This window comes from Coregonus clupeaformis, chromosome 28, assembly GCF_020615455.1.
Source record: "Coregonus clupeaformis isolate EN_2021a chromosome 28, ASM2061545v1, whole genome shotgun sequence".
In the NCBI taxonomy this organism is placed as follows: Eukaryota; Metazoa; Chordata; class Actinopteri; order Salmoniformes; family Salmonidae; genus Coregonus; species Coregonus clupeaformis.
This window is the reverse complement of record NC_059219.1, coordinates 15,260,073-15,276,296: the sequence shown is the minus strand read 5'-3', so window position 1 is coordinate 15,276,296 and position 16,224 is coordinate 15,260,073. Positions and strand designations below refer to the sequence as shown.

The window sequence follows — 16,224 nt, the reverse complement described above, 5'->3', positions numbered from 1 at the left end:
TCTAAGAAATGTAGTTACCCTTTAATTCAAGTGTGCAGGCACCTAGCACTATTGTTTGATTAGCAATGTTTCTGTAGCACATTAGATGGAGTTCAGAATATAAATGGCAACTGGATTGATGCAAATAGTCATCATGATATCATTCTGACAGGTAGGCATGGGCTACTTTGTACCTAGTTAACATTTAAATAGATAAGGTTTTTGGGAAAGCTTTTCGATCTACCAGAAGACAGTTAGGCCTATAATTCGTATCACTATATTTTTGTTGGTGTTTGAAACCTGGATTTTTTACTTCATATTATGAGGCTTGTCTTACCTTGCTTCAAACTATCTTATAGCCAAAATCCCAACATAGAAACTTTGAGGCAATTATTTTTCATAAAGGCTTACTCATATTCGTTCTGCTGTTCTATTGGTTTTCTTTCAACTTTCTTTCATTGTCTAGCAGCCAAACCCATTATCCTAATCATATTAGCAACCTAGATAGTTGTTGCATCTTTAAATCCCCCTCTTTCTAATAGATATGTCCAGCTCTGTCCGTGAAACCGCGTGCATGTGAGGTGTGCATTTTAGAATGGTGTTTTCTATGTTCCAACTGACCACGCAATCCACTGTCTCATCAGCCCAGCCAAGCAACTTGATCTCCACTATAAAAAGCATCTAGACATTATTTCACATTTCTTTTAGACTAACATTTAGTTTTCAACAGCGGAGATTTGTATAAACCTGTCTGTCTCTCCGACATTTGCAACATTGTTTCAATATTCAAATTTGATCTCCCGCTGTCCCATAGTAATGAATATGTCGGGAGTCGGGACGATACAGACAGGCAGGCAGCGTTTCTCAGCCAGTCGAAATCATGAATCAGTTAGCATAATTTCTATGGATACAGTGGGGAAAAAAAGTATTTAGTCAGCCACCAATTGTGCAAGTTCTCCCACTTAAAAAGATGAGAGAGGCCTGTAATTTTCATCATAGGTACACGTCAACTATGACAGGCAAATTGAGATTTTTTTTTCCAGAAAATCACATTATAGGATTTTTTATGAATTTATTTGCAAATTATGGTGGAAAATAAGTATTTGGTCACCTACAAACAAGCAAGATTTCTGGCTCTCACAGACCTGTAACTTCTTCTTTAAGAGGCTCCTCTGTCCTCCACTCGTTACCTGTATTAATGGCACCTGTTTGAACTTGTTATCAGTATAAAAGACACCTGTCCACAACCTCAAACAGTCACACTCCAAACCCCACTATGGCCAAGACCAAAGAGCTGTCAAAGGACACCAGAAACAAAATTGTAGACCTGCACCAGGCTGGGAAGACTGAATCTGCAATAGGTAAGCAGCTTGGTTTGAAGAAATCAACTGTGGGAGCAATTATTAGGAAATGGAAGACATACAAGACCACTGATAATCTCCCTTGATCTGGGGCTCCACGCAAGATCTCACCCCGTGTGGTCAAAATGATCACAAGAACGGTGAGCAAAAATCCCAGAACCACACGGGGGGACCTAGTGAATGACCTGCAGAGAGCTGGGACCAAAGTAACAAAGCCTACCATCAGTAACACACTACGCCGCCAGGGACTCAAATGCTGCAGTGCCAGACATGTCCCCCTGCTTAAGCCAGTACATGTCCAGGCCCGTCTGAAGTTTGCTAGAGTGCATTTGGATGATCCAGAAGAGGATTGGGAGAATGTCATATGGTCAGATGAAACCAAAATAGAACTTTTTGGTAAAAACTCAACTCGTCGTGTTTGGAGGACAAAGAATGCTGAGTTGCATCCAAAGAACACCATACCTACTGTGAAGCATGGGGGTGGAAACATCATGCTTTGGGGCTGTTTTTCTGCAAAGGGACCAGGACGACTGATCCGTGTAAAGGAAAGAATGAATGTGGCCATGTATCGTGAGATTTTGAGTGAAAACCTCCTTCCATCAGCAAGGGCATTGAAGATGAAACGTGGCTGGGTCTTTCAGCATGACAATGATCCCAAACACACCGCCCGGGCAACAAAGGAGTGGCTTCGTAAGAAGCATTTCAAGGTCCTGGAGTGGCCTAGCTAGTCTCCAGATCTCAACCCCATAGAAAATCTTTGGAGGGAGTTGAAAGTCTGTGTTGCCCAGCGACAGCCCCAAAACATCACTGCTCTAGAGGAGATCTGCATGGAGGAATGGGCCAAAATACCAGCAACAGTGTGTGAAAACCTTGTGAAGACTTATAGAAAACGTTTGACCTGTGTCATTGCCAACAAAGGGTATATAACAAAGTATTGAGAAACTTTTGTTATTGACCAAATACTTATTTTCCACCATAATTTGCAAATTAATTCATTAAAAATCCTACAATGTGATTTTCTGGATTTTTTTTCCTCATTTTGTCTGTCATAGTTGACGTGTACCTATGATGAAAATTACAGGCCTCTCTCATCTTTTTAAGTGGGAGAACTTGCACAATTGGTGGCTGACTAAATACTTTTTTTCCCCACTGTATATACAAAGAAATGTCAGTTGAAAAAAGGTAAAACGAAATGAAATGCAGCTAGTTTGCAGTCTTTCCAGCTTCAGTTTGAAGTGATTGTGTTAGCTGTGTTGTTGGCTAGCTCCTCTGAACAACAGTGTCCTGAGGAGTGAACACATTTTCTATGCCAGGCAAAATGGCGCCTCATTAGCTGTATCCAAATAAATGCCACTAGAAAACAGCTTAAACAAGTGCAAATGCGGCTACTTTGCTGTTATTCTGGCTGCACTTTTTGACGTGACTGTAAGTTAGCCATAGTTGGCTAGCTAGCAAGCAAGGGATAAGAACGTTGCCAGCCAGTATGGCAATGGAACATTTAGAACGAACGACTAGGTTGCGTCCATAGATACAGAACGAAAAGACTGAACGACTGGGTCGCGTCTCTAACAACAGAACCGATAGCACGAATGACCAGCCGGCTTGGGTAGCATCCCTAGATTTGTGTCGGGTCTATATCTTGTGAAAGGATGAAATAGTATGAATAAATAAAAGAATGTTTTTAATGAAAATATGTCAATCATTATTTGAATATGTTGGTAACCCGTTGTATAAAAGTGATAATGCCCTCAAAGCCGGTGTTTGGAGGACATATTGGTACCCGTGCCAATATATCCTCCAAACACTGGCTTCGAGGGCATTATCACTTAAGTGTACATTGCTGCACCTAAAATGTGAAGAAATAATAGTTTATCAACATTTTAAGCTAAACATTCCCATCTGTCCCATCAGCCCTATTTATTGATACAGTGTATACCTCCAATACACTTCTTTGATAGGTATCAGTGGGGTTTAAGAAGTGAGTATACGCAATGCCCACTGAAAAATAAGTGGGTATATGGCATATACCTGTGTATACCCTCCACTACATCACTGATCACTTAGAACCAACACCCAGCTTTGTAGGAATGAATTAACTGAATGTCATCAGGTCATATCAACATATTACTGGTCACACATGAGACGAAGAACAACAGACTTGATGGAGAAATAGATGTCAATCTTAATTAATCATTCATCATGAAAAGCAATAAACTAAAGGCTACACACTTCACAATACAGTGTACTGTAAATACTTATAATGACTGTTTACATTACATTGTTAACATTACAGAACCCACATTACGCTTCATGTTGCAAATTTACAGTACATAATGTGTTATATACTTTCATAACAAACTACACAATAAAGCATTACAGAACCCACATTACGCTTCATATTGCAAATTTACAGTATATAATGTTTTATATACTTTGATAACAAACTACACAATAAAGCAGACAATCAAATATAAGATAAATGCATTGATTATGTGCATTATATTACAGATCCACACTGGGTGTTATCATGCAGGTGTTCTATGTGTTGATGATGGAACTCACTGGAGAATGGTGGTTGAATGGAGGTATTTTCCATTGACTTCTCTTACTGTTAGATTGAAGGTAAGGGAGAAAAGAAAGGAACATTAACTTCCATTTATCAGCTATAATACGGCATAAATTCCATTTAACATATAACACATACACTACCGGTCAAAAGTTTTAGAACACCTACTCATTCAAGGGTTTTTCTTTATTTTTACTATTTTCTACATTGTAAAATAATAGTGAAGACATCAAAACGGCGCACAATTGGCCCAGCGTCGTCCAGGGTAGGGGAGGGAATGGCCGGCAGGGATGTAGCTCAGTTGATAGAGCATGGCGTTTGCAACGCCAGGGTTGTGGGTTCAATTCCCACGGGGGGCCAGTATAAAAAAAAAAATGTTTTCACTAACTGTAAGTCGCTCTGGAAAAGAGCGTCTGCTAAATGACTAAAATGTAAATGTAAATGTAAAACCATAAAATAACATATATGGAATCATGTAGTAACCAAGAAAGTGTTAAACATCAAAATATATTTTATATTTTATATTCTTCAAATAGCCACCCTTTGCCTTGATGACAGCTTTGCACACTCTTGGTATTCTCTCAACCAGCTTCATGAGGTAGTCACCTGGAATGCATTTCAATTAACAGATGTACCTTCTTAAAAGTTAATTTGTGGAATTTCTTTCCTTCTTAATGTGTTTGAGCCAATCAGTTGAGTTGTGACAAGGTAGGGGGTGGTATACAGAAGATAGCCCTATTTGGTAAAATACCAAATCCATATTAATGCAAGAACAGCTCAAATAAGTGAAGAGAAATGACAGTCCATCATTACTTGAAGACTTGAAAGTCAATCCGGAAAATGTCAAGAACTTTTAGAGTTTTTTCAAGTGCAGTCGCAAAAACCATCAAGCGCTATGATGAAACTGGCTCTCATGAGGACCGCCACATGAATGGAAGACCCAGTTACCTCTGCTGCAGAAGATACGTTCATTAGAGTTACCAGCCTCAGAAATTGCAGCCCAAATAAATGCTTCACAGAGTTCAAGTAAAAGACACATCTCAACATCAACTGTTCAGAGGAGACTGTGTGAATCAGGCCTTCATGACCGAATTGCTGCAAAGAAACCACTAATAAAGGACACCAATAAAAAGAAGAGACCTGCTTGGGCCAAGAAACACGAGCAATGGACATTAGACTGGGGGAAATGTGTCCTTTGGTCTGGAGTCCAAATTGGAGATTTTTGGTTCCAACCGCTGTGTCTTTGTGAGACGTGGTGTGGGTGAACGGATTATCTCTGCATGTGTATTTCCCACCGTAAAGCATGGAGGAGGAGGTGTTATGGTGTGCGGGTGCTTTGCTGGTGACACTGTCTGTGATTTATTTAGAATTCAAGGCACACTTAACCAGCATGGCTACCACAGCATTCTGCAGCGATACGCCATCCCATCTGGTTTGGGCTTAGTGGGACTGTCATTTGTTTTTCAACAGGACAATGACCCAACACACCTCCAGGCTGTGTACGGGCTATTTTACCAAGAAGGAGAGTGATGGAGTGCTGCATCAGATGACCTGGCCTCCACAATCTCCCGACCTCAACCAAATTGAGATGGTTTGGGATGAGTCGGACCACAGAGTGAAGGAAAAGCAGCCAACAAGTGCTCAGCATATGTGGGAACTCCTTCAAGACTGTTGGAAAAGCTGGTTGAGAGAATGCCAAGAGTGTGCAAAGCTGTCATCAAGGCAAAGGGTGGCTATTTAAAGAAACTCAAATATAAATATATTTGGATTTGTTTAACACTTTTTTGGTTACTACATGATTCCATATGTGTTATTTCATCATTTTGATATCTTCACTATTATTCTACAATGTAGAAAATATTAAAAATAAAGAAAAACCCTGGAATGAGTAGATATTCTAAAACTTTTGACAGGTAGTGTAAATCAATTGTTTTTACAGTATTACAGTCACCGTGTGGTCTAGCACAAACTTACCATTATCCTAGTATCATATGTACTCTTGAAGTCCTGCATTTCATTATTTGGGATAAAGCTTAAATTTAAAAAGGCAGTACATAGAAGTCAACAGCCACACCAACAGTTGCCACAGTTGAGGCTGCTGAGGGGAGGACGGCTCATATTAATGGCTTGAATGGAGTCAATGGAATGATATCAAACACATGGAAACCACATCTTTGATGTGTTTGATACCATTCCATTGATGCCATTCCAGTCATTATTATGAGCCGTCCTCCCCTCAGCAGCCTCCACTGAGTTGCCATGACAAAATAAGAAACCTCAAAGTCCTAAATAAACTTTTACAGCGATCATATGTTAATTAATAACCTAAATAGGCCAGAGACTGTATAGCTGTCATTAAGTCAAAACTAAAACTTCATGGATAACACTTTCATAGGCAAACAGTCATTGCATACATAACTTTTTGTTAAGCAAATTCATCTGGTTTATTACAGTACGACTGTAGTAGAATACAGACATGCAGAGACATCCCAGGTGACCAGGGCTTACTTACTGTCAGGGGTAGAGGTGGAGATTGATTTTGTCTTGTGTTCTCATATACAGGTGATAGGTCCTCATATACTGGTTGTTGAGAGCCTATAAGAGATAGACAAATAGTAAAGGGTTGTATAGAGGATGCTATCTTGTCTGCATTTGTTTGCATAAGCATTATTACATTATTAAGCATTAGTGGTTACATTATTAAGTCATAGTGGTACTATATCATGTAATTTGTCTGAATCCATTTAATTTCTTTGTGGAAACTGTAAGTCGCTCTTGATAATAGTGTCTGCTAATTCACTAAACATACATGTAGAGTAAACAATGATTTTAAAACCATTATTGATTAGATATACCATAGCAACCTGTAAGATTGGAGATACAGTATGCTTACCTCCTTGATGCATTGGCTCAGCATTGGTTCTACATAAAACAAGAAATAAACATTGAAAGGTTGCTATTTAGAAAATTATAAGAACAGAATATTACATGCTTTTGACAGTTTACAGTGCTTTTGAAATACAACCAGGCCCTCTTTGTGACCAGTTTTAATCTATGTGAAAACAGAGCCTACATTTGCTATTAACTGAAGTGATAGAAAATACACTTGTTTGACTGAAAAGTTTTTTTTACTCACCCATTTTTCCTGATGAAGAACACTGCAACACCAACTGCCCCTCCTACAACCAGCAATACTCCAATCACAATACCAGCGATGGCACCAGCAGGCAGACCTGGTGATAAATAGTCCTCCACTGCAGAGACCAGAGAAAGAACCATGCAGAGATGAAAGGCTACACAGTGAACAGGAAGTACTGCACAATACAGTACATCTGGGTAACAATTACAACACAACAACGACAACTAAAGACACTATTTGAAAACAAGTTTGGAATGCAAAAGTAATATATGAGTAAATAATCTTGCATCGAAAATGTAATTACTATCTATTTACTATCTCATATTGTCTTCAAAGCTTCAGCTAACTTTACCTTTTACTGACAGTTTATGGACCACATGTTTTGTTTCTAGTGACATCATTTGTTGCTGTACAGGTGTAATCCCCAATGTCAGAGTATTCACTCTTCTCTTTAGTGAACTCAGGTGAATGTCCAGGTATCTCTGTTCCATTGAGCATCCAGGTGTAACTAGCAGGGGGGTTGGAGTCAGCAGAGCAGGTCAATGTAAACTTCTGTCCTACTTTTATTTCAGTTGGACCCTTGATTTCCATACCATCAGGTCCATCTGTAACACATAGATCACCAGTTCCAATTAGAGGTAGCCATGTGTTTGTTAGTTGGTAGTCAATGTGATGTTACACACTCAAACTGTTATTTATATTTAGGGGCGCAACTTTGGTTTTAGAAGTGGGGATAAACACTCCAAACAGTCTACCTAACCGCTCAGAGGCTTCCACATGGTCCTAAAGCACACCCGCCAGGTTTTGTATCACATTCCAATAATAAAACTTTGGGGGACAAAAATGGGGAGGACATCTCCCCCCCGTCCTCAGTGAATGTTGCGCCCCTGTATATATCCATAGATTTACTCTGTAATATCTTGCATATCCAGAATTTACACTGTGACTGTCAGATTTTAATGCAAGAAACAACAGCAGTTAAAACACAGTAATTGTAACCCCAGGTTTATAGCAGAGTAGGCCTACTTACAGTTTACAATGAGATCGTGTTTAGCATCAGCGGTGCTGATGGGGTTGCTGACTCTACACAGGTATTCTCCACTGTCTGTTCTCTTCACAGGGTTTATGGACAGCACTCTCTTATCCTCAGAGATGATCATGTTGCCACCAGCAGAGAGAAGCTGACCATCCTTCATCCACTCTCTGCTGATGATGGAGCCAGAAGCATCACATGTTAAGGTGACAGAATTCCCCTCGATGATTGGAGGATTTGGGGAAGTTGTTATGATAGCACCAGATATTAGATCTGTGAAGGATAATGGTTATATTATGAATCAGATAGGTTGGTTTGATAATACAGATTGTAGTCTATATTATAATGTAGATAGTATATTATCTTGTCAAACAGTAACAGTTTCCTGAAGACACGATGAGCACACGTGAAATGAATAATGACATGCAACACTATAAAGTTTGTTAATGATAAAGTAGGCCTGCACACGGTATATGAAAAATGTGAATGAATGATTAAGGTTAGAAGTCTAATCGATGTGTAAGAGATCTCAAAGCTAAGACAACATCTCCTTCATTATCTGTTCATCCTCCTCACATGGAAACTATTCACAAGGCCATTGAATGGTAACAAAGGGATGATTATGTGGTTTGCTTTTTCCTCACTGCATGACAGAGCAGTGGCCAGCTACTACATACAATGCTCATACAGAAAATGTCCTCGCAACCACAGCAACCAACCCTGCTTGGAATAACCCATATACAGTATTCAGTACAGTATCAGCTAATAATCCAATGCCATCTGCTTTGTTTCACATTCCACTCATAGATCTCTCTTTTCATGTGTTGTATCTCTGTTGAAAGAGACTATCTGTTCTACTACATAGAGAAGAAGGCTACCCGTCCAAATGTACACATTGGAAGGAAAAGGAAAAAGGTGTCTCTAGGACTGGAGCGCAAACCTCACAAACATTTCAGTCAGTTCAGCCATGACACCCCAGAATCAGTCTCTCTCTTTCCTTCCATGACTGTTCTCCATTTCCATCTCCTCTATACCACTTACCCAGCACAGTGATGTCATAGGGCTCAGATGTCTGATACCTCAGGGTTCTGGTATTATGGGCCCAGCAGCTGTAGCTACCACTCTGACTGGCCTGGATATTCTCCAGCCTGAGTTCTGGTCCCTGATTGGACAGCAGTGTTCCATTCAGAGCCCACTGAAACTGGGCAGGAGGACTGGACTCAGAGGAGCAGGACAGAGTAAGGGTTGACCCTGATCCATACAGCACATCTAGAGGGGTCACCTTCATTATTGGGTTTTCTGGTCCATCTGCAATGAATGGACCATGTTTAACACCAACATTAAATATACTTTCTAGACCATGTTCAAGTGCCCCATTTAAGATGTGTCATACAGTAGGGAGGCTGGATTCAATGGAAATATACGCAACAGCTTAGGGGCAAAAGGATGAAATTATAAAATTAAAAAAACATTAAGACATGTCACAGGACTGCTTTCATAAGCAGGTGTTAATGATATACAGAACAGGCAATAACGCTGTAACCTAAGAATCTGATGTTATTAGCAATATGTGTATTTATTCTTAAGCAGTTACAGTTATGCAGACAGGTACTGCAGGAAGCAAAATCAAGAGATGGCTACAGTACTGTACGTGAACTACATGGTAAAAGGTAAACAACGTTTACATAAATGCATGTAGATAAGTTAGATATGCAGGTTAGAGACTCACAGCTGATGGTGAGGGTTAGATTCTGGCTGGGTTCACTACTGACGGGGTTGGCCACAATACACCTGTATGGCCCCTGGTAATACCGGGTCACATTGGCTATGGTGAGAGTACGGCCTCCATCACCAAGCTGAATTCCATATCTGGCTGTGACCTCAGAGCTGCCATTCAGCCAGTGGTAAGAGAGGGGGGAGGAGCCAGAGGACACAGAGCAGGTGAAAATGGCAGTGTCATTCAGTTCCACTAGATCAATGACGTTGGCCCTCAGAGTCACGTTTGAAATGGTCTCTGTGGGTGAGAGTAGATGACATCTGTCAAGGTGTTTGTGTCAGTACAAATTCCTGTGTCTAAAGCAAGGTGTTCCACGGTGTCTAAAGCCATAATGCCACAACCACCAGAAGTTCATCCAGAAGTTTATTTAAAAGCAATTTTGTGACATTTTAACAGTGACCTGAAAACAGCAATGCTACCCACACAATGCTTTTAGCTCTCATATAAAACGTGGCTAGATGTTGCTTGTCATTTGTTTGAAAGACGATGCCCAGAGCTTACCCATGATGTTCACAAGGATTGAGACATGGCGCACTACTTTTTAACCCGAAAATTAACAATCCATTGGATAATTTGTCCATTTTCACTTATTTTTTAGCTTGTCTCTATTAAAACATATACAGTTGAAGTCGGAAGTTTACATACACCTTAGCCAAATACATTTAAACTCAGTTTTTCACAATTTCTGACATTTAATCCTAGTAAAAATTATCTGTCTTACGTCAGTTAGGATCACCACTTTATTTTAAGAATGTGAAATGTCAGAATAATAGTAGAGAGAATTATTTATTTCAGCTTTTATTTCTTTCATCAAATTCCCAGTGGGTCAGAAGTTTACATACACTCAATTAGTATTTGGTACCATTGCCTTTAAATTGTTTAAATTGGGTCAAACGTGTCGGGTAGCCTTCCACAAGCTTCCCACAATAAGTTGGGTGAATTTTGGCCCATTCCTCCTGATATAGCTGGTGTAACTGAGTCAGGTTTGTAGGCCTCCTTGCTCACACACGCTTTTTCAGTTCTGCCCAAACATTTTCTATAGGATTGAGGTCAGGGCTTTGTGATGGCCACTCCAATACCTTGACTTTGTTGTCCTTAAGCCATTTTGCCACAACATTGGAAGTATGCTTGGGGTCATTGTTCATTTGGAAGACCCATTCGCGACCAAGCTTTAACTTCCTGACTGATGTCTTGAGATGTTGCTTCGATATAGCCACATAATTTTCCTTCCTCATGATGCCATCTATTTTGTGAAGTGCTTCAGTCCCTTCTGCAGCAAAGCACCCCCACAGTATGATTCTGCCACCCCCTTGCTTCACGGTTGGGATGGTGTTCTTCGGCTTGCAAGCAACCCCCTTTTTCCTCCAAACATAACAATGGTCATTATGGCCAAACAGTTATATTTTTGTTTCATCAGACCAGAGGACATTTCTCCAAAAAGTACGATCTTTGTCCCCATGTGCAGTTGCAAACTGTAGTCTGGCTTTTTTATGGCGGTTTTGGAGCAGTGGCTTCTTCCTTGCTGAGCGGTCTTTCAGGTTATGTCGATATAGGACTCGTTTTACTGTGGATATAGATACTTTTGTACCTGTTTCCTCCAGCATCTTCACAAGGTAATTCGCTGTTGTTCTGGGATTGATTTGCATGGTGTTTATACTTGCGTGCTATTGTTTGTACAGATGAATGTGGCACCTTCAGGCATTTGGAAATTGCTCCCAAGGATGAACCAGACTTGTGGAGGTCTACAATTGTTTTTCTGAGGTCTTGGCTGATTTATTTAGATTTTCCCATGATGTCAAGCAAAGAGGCACTGAGTTTGAAGGTAGGCCTTGAAATACATCCACCGGTACACCTCCAATTGACTCAAATGATGTCAATTAGCCTATCAGAAGCTTCTAAAGCCATGAGATAATTTTCTGGAATTTTCCAAGCTGTTTAAAGGCACAGTCAACTTAGCATATGTAAACTTCTGACCCACTGGAATTGTGATACAGAGAATTATAAGTGAAATAATCTGTCTGTAAACAATTGTTGGAAAATGTACTTGTGTCATGCACAAAGTAGATGTCCTAACCGACTTGCCAAAACTATAGTTTGTTAACAAGAAATGTGTGGAGTGGTGACCAAGAACCCGATGGTCACTCTGACAGAGCTATAGACTTCCTCTGTGGAGATGGGAGAAACATCCAGAAGAACAATCATCTCTGCAGCACTCCACCAATCAGGCCACTCCTCAGTAAAAGGCACATGACAGCCCACTTGGAGTTTGCCAAAAGGCACCTAAAGACTCTCAGACCATGAGAAACAAGATTCTCTGATCTGATGAAACCAAGATTGAACTCTTTGGCCTGAATGCCAATTATCACGTCTGGAGGAAACCTGGCACCATCACAATAGTGAAGCATGGTGGTGGCAGCATCATGCTGTTGGGATGTTTTTCAGCTGCAGGGACTGGGAGACTAGTCAGGATCGAGGCAAAGATGAACGGAGCAAAGTACAGAGAGGTCCTTAATGGAAACCTGCTCCCGAGCGCTCAGGACCTCAGACTGGGGCGAAAATTCACCTTTCAACAGGACAACAACCCGAAGCACACAGCCAAGACAACGCAGGAGTGGCTTCGAGACTAGTCTCTGAATGTTCTTGAGTGGCCCAGCCAGAGCCCGGACTTGAACCCGATCGAACATCTCTGGAGAGACCTGAAAATAGCTGTGCAGCGATGCTTCCCATCCAATCTGACAGACCTTGAGAAGATCTGCAGAGAAGAATGGGAGAAACTCCCCAAATACAGGTGTGCCAAGCTTGTAGCGTCATACCCAAGAAGACTCAAGGCTGTAATCGCTACCAAAGGTGCTTCAACAAAGTACTGAGTAAAGGGTCTGAATACTTATGTAAATGTGATATTTCAGTTCTTAATTTTTTATAAATTAGCAAACATTTCTAAAAATCTGTTTTTGCTTTGTCATTATGGGGTATCTGACATTTGATGAGGGAATTTTTTTTTTTTAATCAATTTTAGAATAAGGCTGTAACCTAACAAATTTGCCATGAGTGGCCTGTTCTCTAGGCAGCCGAACGAGTAGAGCAGAGACTGTGTAAAGTTGAGAATCCCGCACAAGCGCAGAAGCCACAGACTTTTAGCTGTTGAAGAGGGTTCCAGAGAATTCGGATCTGCAGCCACTCAGTTCTAAAATTACAACTCAGAACATCTGATGGCCATGTTTTACAAAACACTGCATTGTGGTGCTCTACAAAAGCACAGACACATAATAATACTGATTCGAGCATAGTTAAACAATTCCTTGCAGATTCACTGTGTATTTTCACATAATGTGTATTTGCACATATTTAGTTTAGGCATGCCAGCAAGTAGTTAAGGTTAAGGTTAGGGTAAAGTTAGGCATGGTCAGGTTTAGGCATGCTAGTAATTACCAGGTACCTGGCTCGCATTGTGTTCTATTGACTCTTTCCACTCTCCGCCACATGAGGTAGCAACGTTCACATTGTTGGCACACTGCAAACACACAATGAATCCGGGATGAGATGTCTCTCGTCTGTCGATGTCTGCCAGATTGGAGGATAAGCTACTGTAGTGATCTTAGCTAATAAGCCACATTACATTTCCCACTGGGGAAACCCTATTGGAACAATGTGTAGGGTGTTTTCCTATCCTGCCAGTGACCCGGGTTCACGCCCCTGTCCATTCGTCCGCTACAAGACCTTGTTCACAACAGCCCCAACTGACCAGTGATGACAAGTCAGCTCTAGAAAGATCTCCTCTTACTGCACCACCCTATTGCAAAAGAGTTCAAGTTGACCAATTCATAGTAAATTGCAACATTATTTTATAGTAATTTGGCATGTCACATGTTTCATTGCCGGAAATGCATGGAATTCTAAAAAATAATTAGAAAATCAAAATGTCTTCTCAAAGTAGAAGCATACTTTCAAAAGTAGATAACCTAGGTAAAACTTACGAAGAATGCTCTTATAAAATGTGAAAAAAACGAGAACATACCATTTCAAAAGGTAAATTGCAAAATTAAAGAAAATTGTGTTCAGCCTATGTTGGAATAATAATCAAACCCATGTCAAACGCGAGGTGTTGACCCTGAACTGGTAGTTGACCTAAATGAGTGAGCAGTTGTTTTCATACGGTATCTCAACCTTAGGGACCTCAGCCAGCCTTGCTTAGATCGTCTTAACTAGTTTGACACTTGATCAAAGAAAACACTGACGGTGCAGTTAACCACGCATTGTGACAATTGTTCTCAAAATATTGCCCTGCGTGAACGTAACGTTAGTGAACGTAACTTTATATACATAGCTTACCCTGCAACATTTGGAACTCACCATAAACATTCAGTGACGTATTTCCCACCTGAATAACACCAGCCTTTCTTAGGCTCACTCTGTATGTTCCATTGTCATTCAGGGTCAGTTTCCTGAGCTCCAGAGATCCAGTGCTATTGTCCAGACTGATCCTACCAACATATCCCACTCCGGTCACAGGACCTTCAGAGATGAGAAAGTCAACAATGGAAACAGGGGGATCACCAAAGGTCCAGGCAATTGTACTAAGTGTGGTTGGATTGATGGTGGTTTTGAAAATCACATTTCCTCCCAATGTTCCATTCACGGGTCCAGGTGGAAGCACTCCTAGACCAGCACAATATCCTGAGGAAACAATAACAGGGCATGATTATCATGTCTCCAAAACAAACACAAAATGCTGTAATCAAAGACATATCAGATTTCAGAAGAGCAAAGTTCAGCTGGTTCAAACATGAGTGTTTTCTGAATATGGGTACACTCACTGTAAGAGGGACACCAAAGCAGTGGGAGTAGTGTTATGCTGCAACCCCTCACACTCACCACACCCCAAATGTATGTTTGTAGATATGTTGGTTTACAATTGACAAACAATTGAGTAAAACAAGCTTGTATTTTGGCCTCTGATGGGGTTACACAGTTGAACTAAACTTATGAGGCATTTATAAGTTATATTCTTCTAGAATCAATGGCTATACAGTATCTCATCAATTTAAAAGTCCAGAAATGTATGGAGCAATCGCAGATTACCCCTTTAGGCTTGCACATCATCACCATCATCATCATTACATTAGCTACATCAAACATTATAATTATTATGGGCCTTATGAAGAGCTAATTAGATTTGTTTAACGTAAGGCATCTTTATTGACATTATGGCGTCACCTTATCAAGCCCAACTAGGCCTACTTATGTGTGTCTGTGGAGAAGGCCAGGTAAAGACTTACCTGAAAGTACTGCCATGGTGAGAGAAACTACAGTAGCTGCTTCCATCTCTCCTGATGTAACATGTGTTGGTGATTCAGATTGAATATGTCCAAACAAATAATAAGGGTATTCAGTAATACCAGACTCTTTGCTTTGTGATCAAAATATTATACAAATTGATTTAAAATGTCTTCATAAGTGATACTGCAGCACAACGGAACAAATGAATAATCTGCAATGACGCTTCAATAAGGAAGCTGTGTGAGATTTTCCCTGTCATACAGTGTTGCCCTCTACTGGTATAATACTATGCTGATTATATAGACAACAATGCTGGACTTTGGTGTTGAGGTATTTAGTAAAGCAAACAGTTTGATAATCCATCATTGTTAAAACACAACTTTCAAACCCTGAATTTGACAGTGACTACATTTCTCCAGCCCCACCAAACAGTATCAGGTTTAGGCTATAGAAATAGAAGATTGTACCTTTAGATAGAAAATAGGTTTGTTTGAGATGCTTCCTCAGTAGGAGGGACTACATATCCTATAACTAACCACCACCATCAGGAGTCAATATTATATAATTTATTCTTAATATAAAATAGATACAAAATATACATTATTGACAAATACTTATGGGAATGTCACTAATATCAGGCGAAATACAAAGGTGAAGAGATAATGCCATTCATATGGTACATTTGTGAATACTGAAAATGTTTATTTTTATTTTTATAAAGGTAGCTCTATAAAAGTGATCAAAAACTGAATATGTATGTCCATTACACGTTTCTCTGCTTACTTCTCAGTTTTTAGATCAATTGTCCCTCTTAAAAGGGGCAATCTACAGCTTCTACATCCATTTTGGGACTTATAAGTTAATGATATGTACTTATTGATTCTTAAAGAATATCACTTATACATGCCTCATGAGCTTAGTTCAACTGTCGTTCCCCATCAGATCCCAAAAGCTTGTTTTACTCCAATGTTTATGATCAAAGTAAATGTAATTAAACACTATATAGCCTCAAAACATGGTTAAAACTACACTTTTGATATCATGGATGGTCAGTTCTTGCATCCATAGCTCTTTTTATGAATTTGAGAGTGG

The 16,224-nt window shown here is 40.0% G+C and overlaps 1 protein-coding gene across 3 annotated transcripts; it reads right to left on the bottom strand.

Annotated features, from left to right (window-relative positions):
- Window positions 1–3,559: 3,559 nt before the first annotated feature.
- LOC121542882 (carcinoembryonic antigen-related cell adhesion molecule 5) lies at window positions 3,560–15,300 on the bottom strand. Of its 3 annotated transcripts, none has more exons than XM_045208393.1 (11): window positions 15,132–15,300; window positions 14,206–14,529; window positions 9,808–10,092; window positions 9,120–9,386; window positions 8,076–8,351; window positions 7,489–7,650; window positions 7,043–7,160; window positions 6,800–6,828; window positions 6,419–6,501; window positions 5,881–5,938; window positions 3,560–3,948 (listed from the first exon to the last, which is right to left on the bottom strand). In XM_045208393.1, exons 1-10 carry the CDS (start codon window positions 15,175–15,177, stop codon window positions 5,924–5,926), a joined length of 1,605 nt encoding a protein of 534 aa, XP_045064328.1. In that variant the 5' UTR covers window positions 15,178–15,300; the 3' UTR covers window positions 3,560–3,948; window positions 5,881–5,923. The 3 variants fall into 3 exon arrangements, with proteins under 3 accessions (XP_045064328.1, XP_045064327.1, XP_045064329.1); XM_045208392.1 differs by having other exon boundaries at window positions 5,881–5,913; XM_045208394.1 differs by lacking the exons at window positions 3,560–3,948; window positions 5,881–5,938; window positions 6,419–6,501; window positions 6,800–6,828 and having other exon boundaries at window positions 7,074–7,160; window positions 7,398–7,650.
- Between the last annotated feature and the right edge of the window lie 924 nt (window positions 15,301–16,224).

What these genes read in the sequence shown, in the direction of transcription:
- LOC121542882 (XM_045208392.1), bottom strand. Translation starts at nt 15,177, where the DNA reads ATGGAAGCAGCTACTGTAGTTTCTCTCACCATGGCAGTACTTTCAG. An exon ending in CACCATGGCAGTACTTTCAG is followed by an intron (nt 14,530 to 15,131) that starts GTAAGTCTTTAC and finishes TTGTTTCCTCAG; the next exon opens with GATATTGTGCTGGTCTAGGA. An exon ending in TACGTCACTGAATGTTTATG is followed by an intron (nt 10,093 to 14,205) that starts GTGAGTTCCAAA and finishes TCTCACCCACAG; the next exon opens with AGACCATTTCAAACGTGACT.